The sequence below is a fragment of the Anoplopoma fimbria genome, chromosome 11 (genome assembly GCF_027596085.1).
Source record: "Anoplopoma fimbria isolate UVic2021 breed Golden Eagle Sablefish chromosome 11, Afim_UVic_2022, whole genome shotgun sequence".
Lineage (NCBI taxonomy): Eukaryota > Metazoa > Chordata > Actinopteri > Perciformes > Anoplopomatidae > Anoplopoma > Anoplopoma fimbria.
Window position 1 is genome coordinate 10,447,427 of NC_072459.1, and position 22,458 is coordinate 10,469,884.

Below are 22,458 nucleotides of genomic sequence, written 5' to 3' on the forward strand. Positions count from 1 at the left end.
TGGGGCATTTATACTGAGAATGAGTGGGGCATTTATACTGCAGGGTGTAGGTGCAGCAGAGTGAGCAGGTGAGAGGGATTGTGCTGATGAGGTGGGTGTGGCAGACAGGTGCACTGCATGAGGCTGATTAGGTGAGTGAGGGAGAGTGTGGTGAGAGAGAGAGAGGGGGCTGGGCTGAGAGCTGGAAGTGGAACTGGGAGTGGCCGGAGTGAACTGAGAGTGACAGGCAGGTGAACAGAGTGAGCCAATTAGGTGAGTGAGACAGAGTGACATGGGAGTATGGAGCTACTAACAGTATGGAGGAAGAACTGTGACATAAACTAAATATGTTTAGAATTGAAATGTCTCTTTGGTTGTAGCAACAACTCCTAGAAATCTGAAGCCTTTCAAGGGAGGAACTGTTTTGTGAGGGGGCACAAGCCCAACATGCTGGAAACCACTGGTTTAATCTTGAACATCACATTTTATGAGTTTATTATATTTTAAAATATAAAATCTTAAAGTCTGAAAAGTGATTAACTGCAGCTGTCAGTGGGCTGGGGTAAGAAGTATAGTATTCCCCTATGAAATGTAGTGGAGATGAAGTAAAAGTACCGTAAGAAGGAAGAGGTGCCTCAAATCTAAAATAAATCTAAACAGGTTAGACATGGTTCATATGAGGTTAAATGGTAAATAGACTTTTATTTGTATCGTTGCCACCTGCCCACAATCGTTCACACCCATTCATCGCAGTCATTTGTTTAGTGTTAGGTGTCTTGCTCAAGGACACATCGACAACCTCTGATCTTCTGATTGAAAGACAACCCGCTCTTCCCCTGAGCCACAGGGTTAGAAATGGTTAAAAGTAAAAGTCAGCACTTAATACAAAATTTGCAAGCACATAATCCACATCTATGATAACAGTTTTTTCTAAACAAACTGAAATGACACATAAAGCACAATTAACGAGACCAACACTCGGAGAGAAAAACCTAAGCTCACTTTCTGCTTTGCATCTCATTTGCAATTCAACGTGATACTTTTTGCAACACTCTGCACATTGTTCTCTATATGAGACACAGGACTCTGACATGAAGTCACTTGTCATTTCAATACGCTGCCAATCAAAATGCCACAGCCATGGACCAACTGGCCAATACATGTGCCCATAATTTGAGGTGACCGTCTTTTGGCTTTCAAACGGGGAATAAGAGTCCCTCACAATATCAATACATAATTCCAACGGTTACCTGCAGCGTGTAGGTTATAGATCAATGTCGGTCCTCAGGTTTCAAGCGGGCGTAGGAGTTTCTTGTTCTCAATAACTGTCTGATCCCACACAATAAACGAAACCTAAAGGGTTTTTGCTTCCTGGTTCTGACACTTCTCTGACAAAGAAGCGCAAAACTCCTCCCTTCTTAAACCTCCCTTTTTAATTTTTTATTTATCTTATTCATACTTTTATAAATTGTCTACAAATGATATGAAAAGATTCTTCTTCACAAATTGCACACATGTATTTGTATGTACGTGTTCTTATCATTCTGGTGTGTATATTTTACATTGTTGGTTCTCAAATTGTGTTAAACAAAATATGTTTGGAATTGAAATGTCTCTTTGGTTGTAGAAATAACTCCTAGAAATCTGAAACCTTACAAGGGAGGAACTGTTTTGTGAGGGGGCACAAGCCCAACATGCTGGAAACCACTGGTTTAATCTCTAACATCACATTTTAATATATAATCTCAAAGTCTGAAAAGTGATTAACTGCAGCTGTCAGTGTGCTGTAAGAAGTATAATATAGTTTAATGGTAACACACTAAAATGACACATAAAGCACAATTAACGAGACCAACACTCGGAGAGCAAAACCTAAGCTCTTGTCTCCAAAACTGTAAACACATTTTCTGCTTTGCATCCAATTTGCATTTCAACGTGACACTTTTTGCAACACACTGCACATTGTTCTCTATATGAGACACAGGACTCTGACATGAAGTCACTTGACATTTCAAAACTCTGCCATTCAAAATGCCACAGCCATGGACCAACTGGCCAAGCACCTAATTGCTTTATTGTCAAGTAATCAATCAAGATGTAAGGGCTATACAGTTTTTAAACTCGGTTTTGAAAAACGGGGCTCATTTTGTCAAAACACTACACACAATTCACACAAGCACACATACAGGAAGCGGAACACCTCAGATCAAACACTGTATTCAAGATTATACAGTCATTTATAAAAACACGATTTTGTCACCCTATGGCAGACACACGGTTCATGCGTTTCTATTCTCTTTGAACCAGTTACACACGTCTGCTGTTATCTAAGAAACTTTCAACTTTTCCAATGATATAGTCTGATTTTTCAGAGACGCTGTTAGAGTCAAGGACATGAATATTGACCAAACGTAACACACAAGAGCAGAGGCCTGTTTCAGGAAGCAGGATTTGGGGTTATCAAGGTACTTCAGGGTTTTCTGTTCCACGACGGAGGTTCACTTCTTACTGGGATAAATCACCATGGTTACTTATGCTGAACACTGGACATGCTCAGCAGGTTATGTTGGAGATAAGAGATAAGCACCGCCTGCTGACCAATCAAAGCTCATAAATTAATATTACACAGTTATGAAGATTTCAAGGTCATAATTCTGACTAAAAGCAACACAGTTTAAACAGACAAAAGCACCGCCTGCTGACCAATCAAAGCTCATAAATTCGGGGAATATTGACCGGGGCACAGGCAAGGCAGGTTATGAACGGGAAATCAGTCCGGGGAATAACGCTGGAAGGTCTGGCATAATGCGGAGTACGATCTGGCATGACTGTGTGATGACAGCAGGGAATCCAAGGGTTTATGAAGGGGAGTTGATTGGAGATGAAGACCAGGTGAGCATGATTGCAGAGCAGGTCCAGGTGTGAAGTGAGACAGACAGGAGGAGTGGCAGACCCAGGAGGTGGAAAAACACAGTAAATTGACCACAACAAAAAAGACAGCTGGCATTAAATAAATGACTGTGTGATTGTGTAAATTAACATATTTAATTTTTCTAGCTTCATCTCTAGGGCATGATAGATCATAATATATCTAACTATAATTTATTTAGAGATACATCACTCCACCTCATACCACTGCTGAAAAAGCAGCTTCCAAAATAAATCCAATTTATTATTTACAAACCCAGTTTTTCATAAACAAACAGAGCACAGCCAGTTTCTCTGTCATACGTTTCATTACTAAATAACAGTCAAAAGAAATCATACCATTCATCTTCATTCACAAAAACTATTTGCCTCCCATTTCAGCAGCACCTGCATCAGGTAACACTCACTGATTATATTGACCTCTTGCCTAATTGAGAGTGGCACTATCCCCCCAAGTGGTGGGAGGTTTTACAAAACAAAACAATGACCAAATGGCTCTTACACTTAGCACAGTATGACAGTGGCTTTTTCTTCTCAGGAGCTGAATTTGAATTTGTAGTCTTTGAATACAAACCTTTGCGCCACTGAAAGTTTTCTCTGTGCTGCTAATATGATTGTACCTTCTGAAACTCAAGTGATTGTATTCACTACCATACTTGAGCTCATTGGTCATCACAATGTCATTGTGTTTGTAACTGTTGTAGTTTGCTGAAAAAGTTTTAATTGACAACAACTGAACTTAACACAAAATAATAATGATAATGTCTAGTAGTAGGCACATTTTACACTTTAAAGAAGTATTTTTAAATGTAATCTAAAAGAAGTTCAGAGTTATTAGGAAATAATTTGTATCTTGCCGAAGAGCATTGCCTTTGCGTCACATGGTAGCATGCATATCTTTACCAGGTGCATTCATAAACGTCTAGTGCTTATAGCTGTAAGAGACATTTTAAAATCACTTTCATGCTGACAGTCACATGAAAGCATTTAAGTGAGTATAATACATTAACTACAAGTGTTTTGTTCAAGGGCTTTGAGTACCTGTTTGTGCTTTGTTTCTTTATTAAATGGTGCTGAGTTTACATTACCACTGAGGCATTTCAGCGTGTTTCAACATTTGTGATATATTTGTTAACACACTGGAGCACTGTTACATTAATGTAGCTTCACATAATAGGAGATGTACAGCAGACACTGAGAAAAACCGAATTATTGAGACCATGTCAAATGCATGCCAAATTCTCTGTACCACTGCCCAAGTCAACACTAAGGGTCAGACTCTAAATAAAATAATATTCATGTGAATATATTATTGTTAAGGAATTGGTAAACCCACTATAGTTCACTGTGATACATCATTTCTGCGTCATTAGTATTCAGTGTCTTGATGTTGTTTGCTGACATTGCTGTACTCTCTTTTTTTGCTTTTTTAAAAATGCCAAATTGTCATGTTTTTTATGACAAGAATACACTTTGAAATTGTTTGAATTTTCTGGACTCTGATTCCTAAAATGAAAATTTTATAAAAAAAATATTTACAGTGAATTTGGCTTGAACCAACAAGCAACGCTGGGGAGTTAATGACAGTTACATATCTCATGATGCAGTGCTGTCGGTAGTTTAATGTAATTTAATCTTAGTTTTGGGACTTTAAAGCACATTAACCAGCTAATTTTCTCGTATATGCTTACAATTGATTTCATGATTTTAGAACCCCATTTCTGGCCATGTGGTTTCAAATAGGGATTCTGTTTAAGATATTTGGACCATGACTGGAATCCATTGTAACCATCATGGATTAAAGGAGGACTACATGTGGTGCCCATGTGACAAAGCACCCTAAAAGCTTTTTGCAACCACATTTCTTAAGGAACTTATAGTTCAATGTAGCGTTGTTTATGACTACGTTGAAATAAAAATATTGCTTACGATAAAAATTGCGGGGCACCACTTCTGAATAGAAGAAATAAAAATAAAAATATGATCAATAATTTGGTGACAAATTATCCTGTCTCAATATCTCAGGCGTCAGTCCTGATTTCAGTGACCTCATAGTTCCAACCTTTTGAATCAATATGACAGACAACGACTTGGCGATATATAGGTCATTTATTAAAAAGGGAATTAAATGAATGGATGACAAGATTAATAATTAAAGAACAATACAAAACATGAATGAATGGGTTTCAAATAATCAGGCAATATTATACCAAATAGTGAAGAAAAGTTGAGGTCTCTTCTTTCTCCTACCTCTGCTCTATATGGTCAATCTATATTATTATTCAGAGCTTCTATATCTCCTACACCAACTCTGGATCACAGTACGGTTGAGATGTTCCTACTTTGTGCCGAGGGGTCCAGATGCCTTTTGCGGGTCTCTGCCGTTGCTTCAGCGGTCCTGGGGGTATCAGCTCTGCTCGGAGGTGAAGAGGGTGAAGTGGACCTGTGGCTCTCAGCTGGCTCTCAGCTGGCTCCGGGGTTCTCCCTCAGTCAGCAGGCAAACGTCTCTGAATTCTTTGTGTCTTGCTTCAAAACGGGCGTTGGATCCGGTCCGGTGTGTGGAGAGGGATATAGCTCTGAATAGTTCGATAATTGAGGCTACTTGTTGATAGTCTCCAACTAATCTCGTTTTGGCCTAAACGATAATAATTAAAGTTGATGTCTCACGAGATCAACAGATGTTCACTAAAAATAAGGCTTGTTTAAAAGAATGATTCTAAGATGCTCCAAGGAGTTTGAGGAGGAAAAATACTGGCAAAGCTGCTGTTCTAAAATAAAATAAAATAATACTTAACAAGACGCCTAACACGGACAAAAACGAAAAGGACAAGAGGACAAGAAGAATAAAAGGAATAAGAGAATAAGAGAGTGAACAAAGCAAATCTCCTGGTTTTATCTGTTCAAGATAGGTGTCGGGTCCCAGGGTGTGGCTTGATTTTATGGCTTCGTTTTTGTCAAGATTTGGGATTCCTTTGTCCCTAGTGTCGGCGGTCTTGTTTAGTAAATTGACTAATCTAACATTTTAAACAAATAACCCACATACCTTTCTTCACTATGAGTTTAACAAACCTTACACACTTGTACGGATACAGAGATGGAATTTCAGTTACATACATTTGGTATACAGGATTAACAGAGGTCATGCATGTCCGATATGTGTTATTTCCAATTGACCACTGGAGGGCAATATGGTCACATGATGAGTCCGATCTGAAATATATGGAAATTAATTTAACTCTGTTTTCCACTTTATTAAATGTTTCACAGACTTGTGCAGTATTATACAGGGATACAAGGAATAATAGCAGAGATAGGTAGTGTGGTTCCTGTTCTCTTGAGCCAAGGAATTTATTGCTTTGACCTCTGATGCCTTTATGGCTGAAGAGAGGGGGAGAAGAATGCTTAAGTGTATTGAAACCTTCTCTGTAGAGATGAAATACCAGAAAGGGGGGGGCTATCAGGCTCCTCTTCTGTGGAACCAGGTTCCAGTTTCAGTCCGGGGGGAGGCACACTCACCACTTTTAAGAGTAGGCTTCAGACCTTCCTTTTTGATAGCGCTTATAGTTAGGGCTGGTTCAGGTTCACCTTGGTCCAGCCCCTAGATATGCTGCTATATGCCAAGACAGCCGGGGGACTACCTAGGATACATTGAGCTCCTCTCTCCTCTTCTCTCCCTCCATCTTTATGTATTAATCTCCTATTTATGCACATTACTGACTTTGCTTCTTCCCCGGAGTCTTTGTGCTTTCTCGCCTTGCAGGTTCCCAGGAATCGGGGTTATATTTGGACTTTCACCGTGCCACCTGCTGAGGCCCTGCTGACACCCACTGCTACTACCATTATCATTATTAGTCACATTACTATTATTATTCCCTGTACTATTACGCTTATTGACTTTGCTTCTACCCTGGAGTCTTTGTGCTTCCTTCCTTCGCAGGCTTCTATAAATCGTGGCTGTACCTGGACTGTGGTCGTGCATCCTGCTATGGCCCTGCTGACACCGACTGCTACTACCATTATTATTATTAGTCACATTACTATTACTATTACCTGTACTATTACGCATATTAGCTTTGCTTCCACCCTGAAGGCATTTTTGCTTTCTCGCTTTGCAGGTTTCCATGAATTGTTGTGGTACCTGGACCGTAGTCGTGCCTCCTGCTGTGAGCCGACTGACACCCACTGCTACTTCGATTAGTCACATTATTATTCCCTATTTCATAATTATAATTCTATTATAGTAATTGCTGCTGTTATTATAAGTAGTCTTAATTTTTTCCTTCGTTGCTCTGCTTACTACTCTTATTATATGATATCATTTATGTCATATACATTGAATGTGTTGTATCTCTGTTATGCTGTTCATTCTGTACACATGACATCTATTGTATTCTGTCCATCCTGGGAGAAGGATCCCTCCTCTGTCGCTCTCCCATAGGTTTCTTCCTTTATTGCCGGAACAATCATAACACATTCCATTACCATGAATCCTAAATTAATAACAACACACCTTTACTGAACCTGTTGGTTCAAGATGAGCAGTCATTATCAGGACAAACTGACAAATGTTTGGGAAATTAACAAAATTTAGATCATGTGGATCTTTTTTTTCTACATCTAAAATGATGTCTTTAATTGTGTCCAAAAACAACATTGCTTTATATGACAATATTAATGTCATATCAGTTCATAGACATAAACCTCATAGATGCTGAGTAAATGAGCAACAAACATGCATATTTACAAATCTTTACACATTGACACCTACTAACAGTCTTACCTACTATGTTAGAATTGATCACACGTTTATAATATGAATAGTATTTGTGGTGTGGGTTACTAAAAGTGTTTGGGAACTGTAATGTAGATTGGTGTCAGGTAACTTAATTTAAGGTAAGGTTTAGGAGAGGTTTTAATAAGAAATTGACAAGAACAAAGTTGGAAAATAATTTGCCTATCTATCAATAGAAACTGATGTTTAGACAAAGAAGCCAAAGTACATGTGGAACTTTGAAAGTGATCTTTATTGGACAGTATACCATGACAAAACCTGTGAAGATTAAAACAAAACAATTGTTCAGTAAATAATGAGAAACCAGATAGGCTGGTTTATTAATATCATCTAGTTCTATCAAATTTTTCATGAATGAATGAATCTCTATGCATTGAATTCACAACAAGCTAATTCAAAGAACATATCAAAACAACACAGAGAACATGGATTAAATGGCCTGACAAAAATGGTGGAGATCAATCCAGAGGCCTCCCGGCTCTAATCAGTGAGCCCGCGGGGCTCTTCAGTTGGTAATCAGCTGTGCAGCACTAGTGTAATTAAAAACATTGTTAGCATTATTCAGAACAGCTCCATCCTGAGGAATTATGTAGATATTTTCACAACAGTTTTACCAGATTAGTGGTTTTCTTCATCTGGGTTTCCCATCAGTTCTTTATGGTGGTTCCTCACCATGTCAAGCTCCACTGTAACGTCTAATAAAACCAAAAACATAATGTTTACATCAAGTTCGCTTTTAATTACACTATCAGAAATAAGTTGACTTATTCAGTTGAATCAGTTATTTCGGGTATTTTTAGTGATTATCATGTTTTTATTCTGCTACGTTGCCTTCACCTGGGATTGAGACACCATCATTCTTGAGCGACAACTCAATTGACTCGTGCATTGTTTTTTCCAGATCCTTCAGGATGTAGCTCTAAATTAATGTAAAAATCATCATCACTCACAGCCAAAATATGCCTAAAACTAATAACAAAAGCTGAATGTTTGTGAAAGTGCTTGCAGTGTTTTAGTAGCAAAAGCAGCATTCAAAAAGATGAAAATTCCACTTGATTACAATGATCCAAATTGGAGATAAAGATTAGCAGCACCACATGTTTTACTATATCCTCATTGTACAACGTATCATAAAATGTTACAAACCATCAAGTCCCTCAGCTGGTTCAACATAACATCTTTAGCTTCCTGAAACATGACGTCCTTTGACCCATGTACGTGCTTCACAATAGTGGCCCTCATGTTTTGCAGCATCCCTGTTCCTCTAATATGTTTTGCATCTACAGCAAAAGAGAAAACTTTAGTCAATTACATTTTATCATAATTACATTCTGCACGATCACAATGAATAATGTGCATTTTTTATGTCATGATCTTTTATCATACTGTTGTAGCATTCCTGCATGGCTGTCTGAATTGTTGTCATCAGACTGCTGTAAATCTCTTTCTTACGATCGCGAATGATTTTGTTCAGTTTTGTCTTCATCTTTTCTTCCTATGAGAGAGAATATGAAGCATATATCAACATATTTTAAATAAAATCAAGGTAATATAGAAATAAGGGTGATCTTTTCCTTTTCTTCCCCCAGATTTCACCTGATTATCACCTGAATAAATACAATATTTAAACAGATTTTCGCACCCAAGACCTGCTTTCCACCAGGTGAGGGTGCACATATATATTTTTTTCCCACTGATGTCAGACTACCTCAAAAACTTCAGTATGTTGTCATGAGTATGGGCAGGGTCATCAGAGTATATTTGTTAACAGCTCAAAACATCTTTATTCAATTAATTGTCTCATGTTTAGTCTTCATTTCAGTCCTCAATCACAAACTTGATGTTTGGGTTGATTTGCTCACCCTTCTGCTTAAGCCCCTCTGACCTGGCATTATTGCTTGATAATGAACTAATGGCACTATTCTCATCTCTTACCTCTGTATTGAGAAATATCAGTTGCAGCTCGACATCTTTGTACTTTGTCTTCTCCTTCATCTTCTTCGTGTCAAGTGAAAACGAATTCAGGACACCATTGAATGCTTTTCCTTCATTTCTGAAAAATGTTATCAAGTTGAAATGTTTAATGAAAACAGAATTGTCAAGTTTGTATTTTAATAATAACATTTCTATTTATGTATTACATTGCATCATTTGTATTACTGTATAATGTAGAATTAGTTAATTCTACACATCGTCCATAGTTTGTAAAATTATCCAGCACAGGGTTTTATGTCTTTATTAAGTCATTTCTTACGGGAAAGTCTTCTTGAATTTTTCATCAATGCTCTCAGTCAGGCATGCAGATAACTTCATATTGAGGTTTATTTCTTTATGTTTTTTTGTTTTTTTGTAGATACCATCGTGCTGTACTATACACTTCAGGGTCCCATGGAAACCACTACCTGTCTTTCTCTGAAAAAAGAAACAAAAAAAGAAACATTAAGACATTCATATGAAGTTCAAAATCTGTTGTGATGAAATAGTTATAATTCAAATACGTACAGGATGTATGACCGACTTCAAGACTTTTTCCCATGAACTTTTTGATTTTTCAACCCCCTCACTGAGGCTTTTTTCGAAAGCCTGATAGGTCTCTTCCATGGGTTCCCTGATTTTACCAAGTTCATGCCTCATCTTTTGTTTCAGGACTGTGCATACAGCTGTCTTTATGTCAGCCTGAAATCAACAACAACACATTCAGTGTTTAAAGCAATGAAACTATACTGCTATTTGAATGGGCTTTCTTAATTTATTCACATTTATACAAAATTCAGTTGATTTTGGGTTAGACCACCCTTTAATTAAGGTCGTCATGCAGCCTCTCTGAAGCAAAAGAAATTCAGGAAAACAACTAAATTGATTGCTCAAATGTATGTATGGGTGACATTACATGTAAGAAGTGTGTCTTTGACTTTCGCATGTTTTCACATTATTTTCTGTCAATATAAATGATGATTTAAGACAAAGAAAGAGATTTTATTACTTGATCTTACCCCTTCTCTACGGCTGGCCCCTTGAATCAGAGAGAGAATCCCAAGAGCTCCAGACACATAGTTTAACGTCTCTGAGTGACTGTCATTGAGATTCTGCAGAAATTTCTGAAGTTTGGGTATTTCTGTAAAAAAATGCATCTCTTACATAGCATCTTACATAGTTACACAACATATTTAATAATGTGCTCTCATATTGAGACTTCACCTACCAGTGTCATCTTTATGTAGAAGTTTCTTTTTTAGAAACTCTTTGGAGCTCACTGTGAACACTTCGAAACTTTCATCACTGAAATGTTTCTGAAAAGAAAAAAGTTCTGATATTAAGGCATGCTTGCATTTGTAGACAATCTTTGTGTTAAACTTTCTGTCAGTCTCTAAGACTCACCTTAACCGTGTGTAGTTTGCTGAATTCTTTTCTCACTTCTTTCTTTGCTTGATCGTTTGCTTTCAATATGAAATCACGAACACCAGCTGCTGAACTAAATGTAAACATTTGCATTAATTGGCACCTCATACAGTATTTGGCGAACTGAAACCTCAGATTCCAAATTTTTTTTTGCATCCAGAATAAAATAAAAAATGATCTTTGTTAGACTTGTACCTTTAACTATTGAGTCACCCATTTGCATTGAAACATGCAACACTTTATTTTATAGGTCCGTGATCTGCTACAAAGTATTCTGGGAATAACTATGTCATTTTGAAACCTTAGAGACAAAGTTACAGACTACTATTTTAATTGAGTTAGTTGTGTTGAGTGTATAAGCAGTTATTGAGTTCTAAAGTAAATTCCTTGATTAGAACTGACTAAAGCCAATGACAGCATTTTAAATGACTATATAAAAATAGATAATCTACTCGCTGGTGGTCTTATTTTCTTATGTACGTCATGTAGAGGAATCAGTATTGTTATTGAGACTTAAAGGTTCCTCACTGTAACTTTAATATATAAGTATATTTACTTTTAGCATCTTAAATCACTTACTGATCTTCTGAATCTTCACTAAGATCAGACTTGGTGCAGATAAAGTGAATATGCCGACACTCGCCAGCATTTCCCATGAAGCTACTGGCACTTTCCAGGATCTCCCAGGCTTCTGGCTCTGCCGCAGCTCGATTCATGTCAGTCACGATCCACACAGTGGAACAACTTCCAACGACCTGAAGGGACAAGACGGCAAGTTATTATGATGATTATCCGTACTTTGTAATAACATGATGTCACAGTTTGCAGATATCACAGAATAAACAATAAACAGCATTGCATGTGATAAATTACCTGTTGCCACATCTTGTCTCTGCCCTTGTTACGGTCCCCATTTCCAGGAAGATCAACAATTGTGACATGCTTAAGAAGATCATTATTTGGCACCCTGATAGTGACACACTTCACTAGTGGCCAATACCACCTCTTCACTTCTCCATGTTTTGGGTCGCTTTTTGTGTATTTGACTAATTTCGCGGATAGCTCTTCAGCCTGCAGTAAATAATGAAATGAGATTAAGACAACATGAGGGGATTTCATTTATATGCACTGACTGCAAATTCGAAATGCTTTACAAATTGCACAAACAATTTCAAACAGGAAAATATAAAAAAGAAGAGCGATTAAGAAACCCTATCACTGAAACAACAAAAGAAAAAAGCTTAATTTGGATAAACAAATATTAAATACTAAACCGGAAGTGGATACAAGACTGTTTAAGTTGATCATGATCAGATTTTGACAGATCCTAACATTTTCGAGGTCATAGCAAGTATGTTTATCATCGAAGGCCTGATGCAGCTTCCCTGTTTTTTATGTTGACCCTTGACAGTCAGCAGACCCCAGTACCACAGCCTACCAGTGAAAGAGAAATGTAGATTTGAGATCCGTCAGCGTTGAGTGTCCCTTTTTAAAAAGTTATCATGAATAAACTGAATAGAACGGGGGTCAAGTACTAATCCTTGTGGTACTCCATGGGTAAGGCTTACCTGCTGGGAAGTAAGGTTGCCCATTGAGATAAAATAATGACTATTATTTAACCAGGGAGCCGAACACAGCTTTCTAGTGTAAACAAAAGCAGTATTGAGATTTAATAAACCATGATGTCATTTAATCTAAAAGCAAACTGTTTAAGCACAAAGATTGACGAGAAAATCCTGGTTGGATTTTTGTTAAAACAGTTACATACATTTATTTAGTTACTGGTATACAAACTTCTTTATGATTATTCTACAAAGGGTACATTTGATATGGGTTTGTAGTTATCAAGGACAGGTGGATCAAGGTCACTCTTTTTTTCAAGTAGAAAATTTCACATACTGATTTTAATTTTACATTTGTTGAACTACCGTTGAACTAAACCAACCTGGAATGGCTAGACAGTATGCACATTACAAAAACTTCAATAACATTTCACTCTGTCAGTCAGACAAGAGGGCTTCTTATTAAGTGATATAAGATTTTTACTCTCACTTACTGTTTCGCCTGTCAAAGTCTTTTTCTTGCGAAGTCGAAATTCTGGGATCTCTTTGAAATATTTGCCATCCATGAGGTCTTCAGGAGATTTTTTTTCCCAGTCTTCTCCATACAGTGCTGACAGCTTTTCAACAATATCCCGACGATCATCGTCATCTTTCTGATCACTTTCCTGATCTGCATCATCCCCGAGGAAGTTTAACAAGAACCACAGCTCATCGGTCCACTCCTGAATAAAATTAAATAAATACCTTTAACTCCGTTAAATTAAATGGCATGCTATGTAATCAACAATGTATTTTTTCAGCCACATCAAACATTTTAAAACAGCTTAAAATAAACAAACATAGACAGCTCATTTTACCTCTTCTGTAATGAACTCAATGTCTGCCTCATACTTTGAGTTCTGCATGTTAGCCTCCACTTTAATCATGACTGAGGTACATGCACTGACTCTTCCAGAGGGCAAGAGATTCTTCACTCCAATGACGGCATTTATCAAAGAGCTCTTTCCAGCCCCGGTTTTGCCAAAGACACCGACCATCTCCCTCTTGTCTGTCTCCAAACCACTTATTTTTTTCCTGTTGTACAAGAGTTTAAGTATGGGTTAATTCATTAATTACAAAAACATAAAATACTTAAAGAATGTGTCAAAATCAGGAATACATCTGTCTATGAATAGCCCTCTTCAGCATATTGTACTCTCCTCAGTAGAAGTAATTTGCTGTAACTTTTGGTCAAATTACTACCCTATTTTTAATCAAAACAATAACATTTCCACCTAATGACTGTATGCCTCAGACAAAGAGTCAAGTCATGGTTTACATCCATGTCTGTCCAAAATGACATCACGTCTTTATGTTATCCTATTAGACATTTGTGTGAAATTGTCATAATTAGCATAATTCTTGAGTTATGATCAAAAAGTTATTTTGTCATATCACAGGTCATCTGTGACCACCAAATCCTAATCAGTTCATCTTTGAGTCCAAGCGAATGTTTGTGCCGAATTTGAAGAAATTCCTTCAAGTTGCGGTTGAGAAATGGATATACATACGGACGGCGGGACGAACCCATGTATAACATATTAATATGGAAAATGTAATAAACTTAATACTTACCTCAGGAAATTGTTTAGCTTGTTGTCTTGGCTAGGTATTTTCTGATGGACACATCTCATGATGGTTTTCACATCAGACAGTATGATTTCTTCTGCCATAGTGAAAGTAAAGAGCTATTCAGCAAGAACATGAACCAGTGTATCAAGTAATGCAGAATAAGGGGACAAATAATCAGAGGAGAAGAAGGTAAAGCCTGAGAGGAACTTTCTCTGCCAGGTCCATTTAGGATGCTTCAGAGTGTATCATCAGGCTTATACTAGCAAAGGATAAACTATGGTCTTGGTTTAAAACATCATGCAGTTAAAGGCCGCAGTTAAGTTATTTACTTTGAAGCATACCCATTGTTGCTATGGATACTTGAATGTATGCCGTTGACTGTTTGGGGTTGTCTGATAAGACTACAAATGGCAGAAAACGAGAAAGTATTTTCTGTGGCCAAAATATAGAAACAGACATTTGCTATGTAAGTAAGTTAAGTAAAAATGTTATTATATAAAAATGTTGCCATTGTTTGGAAAGTATTATAAGTACCTGAGTATGATCCTGGTTTTGTGTGAAGTCGTTGTTTTTTAGTTGGTGATTGGCTAGACTCGCCCTGAAGATCCAACCTTCTCTTTCCTTATTGGACATGTTTTGTTAAAAAAAAAAGGAGCAAAAAGAAATGTTTGTTGCATCTGCCTTTCACAAAATTAAAACATTGTCTCGAAATACAGTCAGTTGGTAAAAGCAAGATATTATGGCCTTAAAAACTTTAACTTTAATGAATAAGATAAAGTGTATCTCACCTTCATCACTTGTGCCGCTGGTGGACGGACAAACCTGAGGGTGAACATGAACATCTGTGTCTTAATTAAATACTAAGTGGCCATGTAGAAGTTTGAGCAGACATTGAAAATATGATCTGTATGAATATAATAAATGCCTTATGATACCTAAGTGCTTGAAACTTCATTCAACTTACTTGAGTAGACGAATCAACTGTTTCTGGATTTGCTGTGTTTTGTTCCTTGTAGTGACGAAAGAAATTAGTTGAAAATCCATAATAGGAAATACATGTTAATATTCTAGCACATGCCATTAATAGATAGATATAGATATAATAGATATATTTAAATCAATTAATGTGTCATTAAAATAGAAGTATGTGCTCCTGTAAATCATAAATACAGTATTTGTGTAAATTGTGTTCACAGTGCACAACATTACCTTTAACAACTTGAGTCTCTTCTTGAACTTTGACCTTGGTCCCACTATTGGGATCAAGGCGTCGATTTCGTGTTCATCGAGACAATAAAGACTCTCCGTGTCAATACGTTGATCTGCAAAAAAATACGGAGTTGCATCTCAGTCATGCAAGAAATAATTTCAAACTGCTGCAGAAATCTTTCATAAAATGACCGAAATAGGTGTTGGTTCAGCTGTTAAATTCATTTTTTAAGAGTATTACAGCCTGAACACAGCGTTAATGTATATTGATTGTATTTTAATTATGTGTCGATCTTTAGTCTTGATCTCTCTCATTTTCTTAAAACTATGTCTGTCAAGCATATGTCAGCATTGTACTGCAGAACAACATTTCAGCATTTTTCATAGTTCTGTTAGTTCTGTCGATGCTTAGACGTTTCAGTGTTGGTAGAACATATAAACAATGCACAACATCTGTGCCCAAAAAAGAGGCACAGTAATACTACTGCGGTCAGCCGACACTGAAACTTTAGTGCGCCTTTTATATTAACACTCATGGTAAACGCATTCAAACGGCCCAGATCGGAGCGAGCGATGGACTTTGTGAAGTTAGTGGAAGGATCGACGTGACATAACCTCCGGTTTTCAAAATAACATATAAACAAAACGTCTGTACAAATATATGGAAATAAGATTCATTTAATTATATTCACATTAAGAATGAAACCAGTTACCTGCATCTCGTGAACATTTTCCCTGTACAAATTGAATATTATATTTTTTATTTAAGAAAGTAATAACTCCTATATTTCTACCTTCAAATAGGTAATTTCTCAAATTTTTAAGGTGCTATGAAAATATTTTCCTAAATAATTCCAGACAATAACTGATGTATATGTGTTCAGGAAATCTCTGACTCCTCTCAAACTAAAAGTCAAAATATTTTACTGTACCAATTAAAAGATACTTCAAAGTAGAAGTCCTACATTTGTACCAAGAAATATCAGATAACTTAATATTTGAGGTGCTATAATAAGTATTTTCTCAATAATTCCACATAATGGAACACATTTCTGGACATCTTTAACTCCACCCAAATGGAAACATTTTTTTTACTGTACAAATGAAGATATTTTCCAAATTAAAAGTCCTAAATTTTTGCATTTAAAAAGCGAATTTATGAATGTTTAAGGTGCTATAAAAAATTGTTTTCTCAATAATTCCAAGCATTGACTGATCCATATGTATTCAGGACATCTTCGAAAATACTTGTAAAGAAAATCAAACATTTTAACTGGGTGTAGTCAGATAACTCTTGTATAGATGTGGATCAGTCTTATTCTGGAATTATTGAGGTAAGTCTTTATATATCAACTCAAATATTCTGTTATTAGATATTTCCCGGTATAAATGTAGGACTTTTACTTTGAAAGATCTCTCAATTTGTACAATAAAATTTTTAGTTTTTTGTATAAGTGTAGTCAGAGATGTTCTGAACACATATACATCAGTCAATGTCTGGAATTATTGAGAAAATAGCCTTTATAGCACTTAAAATATTCAGAAATGACCTGTTTCTCTGTAAAATTTAGGACATTTACATATAAAAATGTCTTAATTGGTACACAAAAAAAGATTGATTTTATGTACCAGTGGAGTCAGAGAGGTTCTGAACACATATTAATTAGTCATTTTTTGGAATTATTGAGAATATTATTTTAATATCACTTAAAATACCGATTTCTTACAAGTTTAGTCAGAGATGTCTTGAACACGTTTACATTACTCATTGTCTGGAATTATTGAGAACACTATTTTGTAGTACCTTAAATATTCATAAATTAGCTTTTTAAATGTGCAAATATAGGACTTTTAATTTGGAAACTATCTTAATTGGTTCAGTAAAAATGTTTGATTTTCAATATGGGTGGAGTTAGAGATGTCCTGAAAAGAAATATATCAGCCGTTTTCTGGAATTATTGAGAATAAATACTTTTTATAGCACCTTATAAATGAAAGAAATTACCTATTTGAATATTCAGTTATCTGATATTACTTGGTACAAATGTAGGACTTTTATTTTGAAGTATATCTTAATTGGTACAGTAAAAATGTTTGACTTTTAGCTTTGAGAGGAGTCAGAGATTTCCTGAACACATATACATTAGTTATTGTCTGGAATTCTTTAGGAAAATATTTACCTTAGAAAAATTTGAGAAATTACCTATTTGAAGGTACAAATTTTACATACAAAGTTAATACTTTGTTAAATATAATATACAATTGGTACCGTGAAAATTTTAGTCAGTCACGAGATGCAGGTAACTGGGTTCATTTTTAATGTGAATAAAATAAAATATATCTTATTTCCATATATTTGTACATCCACTTGTTTACATCTTATTCTGAAAACCAGAAGTTATGTCACGTAGATCCTTCCACTAACTTTACAAAGTCCATCGCGCGTTCCCGATCTGGGGAGTTTGAATGCTTTTACCATGAGTTTTAGTATATAGGAGCACTAAAATTTCAGTGTCGGCTAACTTGACCGCAGTGTAATACTTTACCTTCAAATCTTTCTATCCACTCGCTGAAGCCCCATTCATTTAATGTGTTACGGACAAAATCATCCATGACCACGAACGGCAACTGGAAAGTAAACAAATTAACATGTTTTAAATTAACCACCAAGATTTTGTAATACTTATTTAAAAAAAAGAAAGAATACAAAGTGGCCATTGGTTACAGAAACTTTGGGCTTACAGGCTATGCGAAACAGAGGAGGGACTCATTACCGTAAAAAAAGAAAAGAAACGCAGTGAAACAAGGCGTTTGTGACTGCTTTATAAGAGGGGTAAAAATATGCAACACATTAAAAAACACCGTGAAAACGCAGATAATGACACTTTATGCTTTCCATACCTATAACACTGTTATAAATAGAACTAACTTTTCATCAAGTCTGTGATCTTGCAGCCTATCGTTTGCTCCTTATTCTTCGTGACGGTCTTCATGCTTTCAAACGGGGAATAAGAGTCCCTCACAATATCAATACATCATTCCAACGGTTACCTGCAGCGTGTAGGTTATAGATCAATGCCGGTCCTCAGCTTTAAAGCGGGCGTAGGAGTCCCTTGTTCTCAATAGTTGTCCGATCCCACACAATAAACGAAACCTAAAGAGTGTTTGCTTCCTGGTTCTGATATATGTCAAAGGTGCGCGAAACTCCTCCCTTCCTAAACCTCCCTTTTTCATTTTTTATTTATCTTATTCATACTTTTATAAATTGTCTACAAGTGTTGGAAGAGATTATTCTACACAAATTGCACACATGTATTTGTATGTACTGTTCTCTTATCATGCTGGTGTGTATATTTCAACTTGTTGGTTCTCAAATTGTGTTAAACAAAATATGTTTAGAATTGAAATGTCTCTGTGGTTGTAGAAATAACTCATAGAAATCTGAAACCTTTCAAGGGAGGAACTGTTTTGTGAGGGGGCACAAGCCCAACATGCTGGAAACCACTGGTTTAATATCGAACATCACATTTTATGAGTTTATTATATTTACATACTCTGACATAAAGTCACCTGCCATTTCAAAAACTCTGCCAATCAAAATGCCAAAGCCATGGACCAACTGGCCAACACATGTGCCACCTGGCCAAGCACCTAATTGCTTTATTGTCAAGTAATCAATCAACATAAGCGCTATACAGTTTTCAAACTCGGTTTTGAAAACTGGGCCCATTTTGTCAAAACACTACACACAATTCACACAAGCACACATACAGGAAGCGGAACACCTCAGATCTTTTGTTAAATTAAACACTTTATTCAATATTATACAGTAATTTATAAACACGATTTTGTCACCCTATGGCAGACACAGAGTTCATGCGTTTGGATTCTCTTTAAACCAGTTATACACGTCTGCTGTTATCTAAGACACTTTCAACTTTTCCAATGATATAGTCTGAATTTTCAGAGACGCTGTTAGAGTCAAGGACATGAACATTGACAAAATGTAACACACAAGAGCAGAGGCCTGTTTCAGGAAGTAACATTTGGGGTTATCAAGGTACTTCAGGGTTTTCTGTTCCACGACGGAGGTTCACTTCTGACTGGGATAAATCACCATGGTTACTTATGCTGAACACTGGACCTGCTGAGCAGATTATGTTGGAGATAAGAGGTCAACTCGTACAAAAGCACCGCCTGCTGACCAATCAAAGCTCAAAATTAATATTACACAGTTACGAAGATTTCAAGGTCATAATTCTGACTAAAAGCAACACAGTTTAAACAGACACTTTCAAAAAAGACAGCTGGCATTAAATAAATGACTGTGTGATTGTGTAAATTAACATATTTAATTTTTCTAGCTTCATAACTATAATTCATTTAGAGATACATCACTCCACCTCATAACACTGCTGAAAAAGCAGCTTCCAAAATAAATCCAATTTATTATTTACAAACCCAGTTTTTCATAAACAAACAGAGCACAGCCAGTTTCTCTGTCATACGTTTCATTACTAAATAACAGTCAAAAGAAATCATACCATTCATCTTCGTTCACTATTGCACAGCGGTCAAAAACTATTTGCCTCCCATTTCAGCAGCACCTGCATCAGGTAACACTCACTGATTATATTGACCTCTTGCCTAATTGAGAGTGGCACTATCCCCCCAAGTGGTGGGAGGTTTTACAAAACAAAACAATGGCCAAATGGCTCTTACACTTAGCATAGTATGACAGTGGCTTTTTCTTCTCAGGAGCTGGTACAGAAAGACACCAGAGGAGAGAGTGAGGCGCTCAGACAGCCTGAAGAAGCAGCACTCTCTGGGTTAACAGCTGACTCAACTTCCCCGACCTGTGAACTTGAATTTGTAGTCTTTGAATACAAACCTTTGCTCCACTGAAAGTTTGGTCTGTGCTGCTAATATGATTTGAAAGTAGTTTGCTGAAAAAGTTTTAATTGACAACAATTGAACTGAACACAAAACTCACATGGAGCTTGCTAATGTCTAGTAGTAGGCACATTTTACACTTTAAAGAAGAAAAAAATAAGTATTTAAATGCAATCTAAAAGAAGTTAAGAGTTATTAGGAAATCATTTGTATCTTGCCGAAGAGCATTGCGATTATATTTGTTAACACACTGGAGCACTGTTACATTAATGTAGCTTCACATAATAGGAGATGTACAGCAGACACTGAGAAAAACTGAATTATTGAGACCATGTCAAATGCATGCCAAATTCTCTGTACCACTGCCCAAGTCAACACTAAGGGTCAGACTCTAAATAGAATAATATTGATGTGAATATATTATTGTTGTCACAGTTCTTCCTCCATACTGTCAGTAGTTCCATACTCCCTGTCACTCTGTCTCACTCACCTAATTAGCTCACTCTGTTCACCTGCCTGTCACTCTCTCTCAGTTCACTCCGGCCACTCCCAGTTCCACTTCCAGCTCTCAGCCCAGCCCCCTCTCTGTCACCACACTCTCCCTCACTCACCAAATTAGCCTCATGCAGTGCACCTGTCTGCCACACCCACCTCATCAGCACAATCCCTCTCACCTGCTCACTCTGCTGCACCTACACCCTGCAGTATAAATGCCCCACTCATTCACACACTTGTTGCCAGATCGTTCGTTGCATTTATGTCAGACCTTCCAGCAAATTCCCGTGGACTGATTTCCCGTTGCCGACCCTGCCTGCCTGTGCCCCGGTCAACGACTCAGCCTTCTGTCCCCGACCACCGGATTCCCCTACCTTGCCTTTGCCTCGGTTAGCCGCCTTAGCCTTCTGTCCCCGACCACGAGGGTAGCCTCTGCTTCCTCTGGTTTCCGTCTGCCTCATCCCCTGCCTGTTTCCCAATGTGAGTCTGACCCTGCCTGTATATCTGCTGTGTGTTCAGCTTTGAATAAAGCTCTAGAACTTTATCTGTCTCCTGGTCGTTCTGCTTTTGGGTCCACACCCCACCCGTGACAGTACGATCTGGCCACGACATGGACCCAGCGTTCGACACCTCGTCACAGGCCCGGTTCGGATTCATTGAAGAGGTGCTCCAGAGACGTGAGACCCAGGTTGTCACCAACACCGCTGACGTTCGCCACGCCCTGGCGAGCAGCAACCAGGCCTGGACTGCCCTGTTTATCCAGGTTCAGCAGCTCACGACAGCCATTTCGCAGAACTTCGCTCAGCCTGTCCCTAAGCTTGTCTTGCCGGCTTTCCTGACTGTGCCTGTCTCCCCGGCTATCCAGAATGCGCCTGTCTCGCCGGTTTTCCAGACTGCACCTTTCTCGCTGGCTTTCCAGACTGCGCCTGTCTCGCCGGCTATCCAGACTGCACCTGTCTCGCCGGCTTTCCAGACTGCGCCTGTCTCGCCGGTGTCCCGGCCAACTCCTGTCCCGGCCGACTACTGTCCCGGCCGACTCCTGTCCCGTTGGCGTCCCGGCCGACTCCTGACCAGTCGGCGTTCCTGCCGACTCCTGACCAGTCGGCGTTCCTGCCGACTCCTGACCAGTCGGCGTTCCTGCCAACTCCTGACCAGTCGGCGCCCCTGCCGACTCCTGACACATTGCCGCCCCTGCCGACTCCTGTCCAGTCGGCGTCCCGGCCGTCTCCTGTCCCGTCGGCTTTCCTGCCGACTCCTTCACCTACTGACCCGTCGGCTTTCCTGCCGACTCCTTCACCTACTGACCCGTCGGCTTTCATGCCGACTCCTGCACCTCAAGAACCGTCGGCTCTCCGGCCGGCTCTTGACTAGTCGGCGCTCCGGCCGACTCCTGAACCTGCCAGAGAGGCCTGGTCGTCCCCATGGCCGACCCCCAGGGAGGCTCCGTCGGCCTGGTCGTCTTCGTGGCCGACCCCCAGGGAGGCCCCATCGGCCTGGTCATCCTCCAGTTCGCCCCCGAGAGGGGTTCTGCCTCTCCGCCTTGGTTGTCCTCCTGTTCGCCCCCTCCAGAGGGGTTCTGCCTGTCCGCCT

General features: G+C 38.2%; 1 protein-coding gene across 1 annotated transcript; it reads right to left on the bottom strand.

The window, feature by feature from the left end:
- Positions 1-7,912: 7,912 nt before the first annotated feature.
- LOC129098912 (nuclear GTPase SLIP-GC-like) lies at positions 7,913-18,617 on the bottom strand. Its single transcript, XM_054608048.1, has 22 exons — positions 18,532-18,617; positions 18,027-18,108; positions 15,481-15,593; positions 15,236-15,280; positions 15,060-15,093; positions 14,806-14,892; positions 14,275-14,365; positions 13,518-13,734; positions 13,155-13,382; positions 11,972-12,169; positions 11,678-11,853; positions 11,078-11,171; positions 10,902-10,989; positions 10,693-10,814; positions 10,202-10,375; positions 9,954-10,111; positions 9,635-9,752; positions 9,086-9,194; positions 8,846-8,979; positions 8,537-8,618; positions 8,314-8,394; positions 7,913-8,229 (listed from the first exon to the last, which is right to left on the bottom strand). The coding sequence occupies exons 2-21, from the start codon at positions 18,091-18,093 to the stop codon at positions 8,318-8,320; spliced, it is 2,412 nt and encodes an 803-aa protein (XP_054464023.1). The 5' UTR covers positions 18,094-18,108; positions 18,532-18,617; the 3' UTR covers positions 7,913-8,229; positions 8,314-8,317.
- Positions 18,618-22,458: the final 3,841 nt, after the last annotated feature.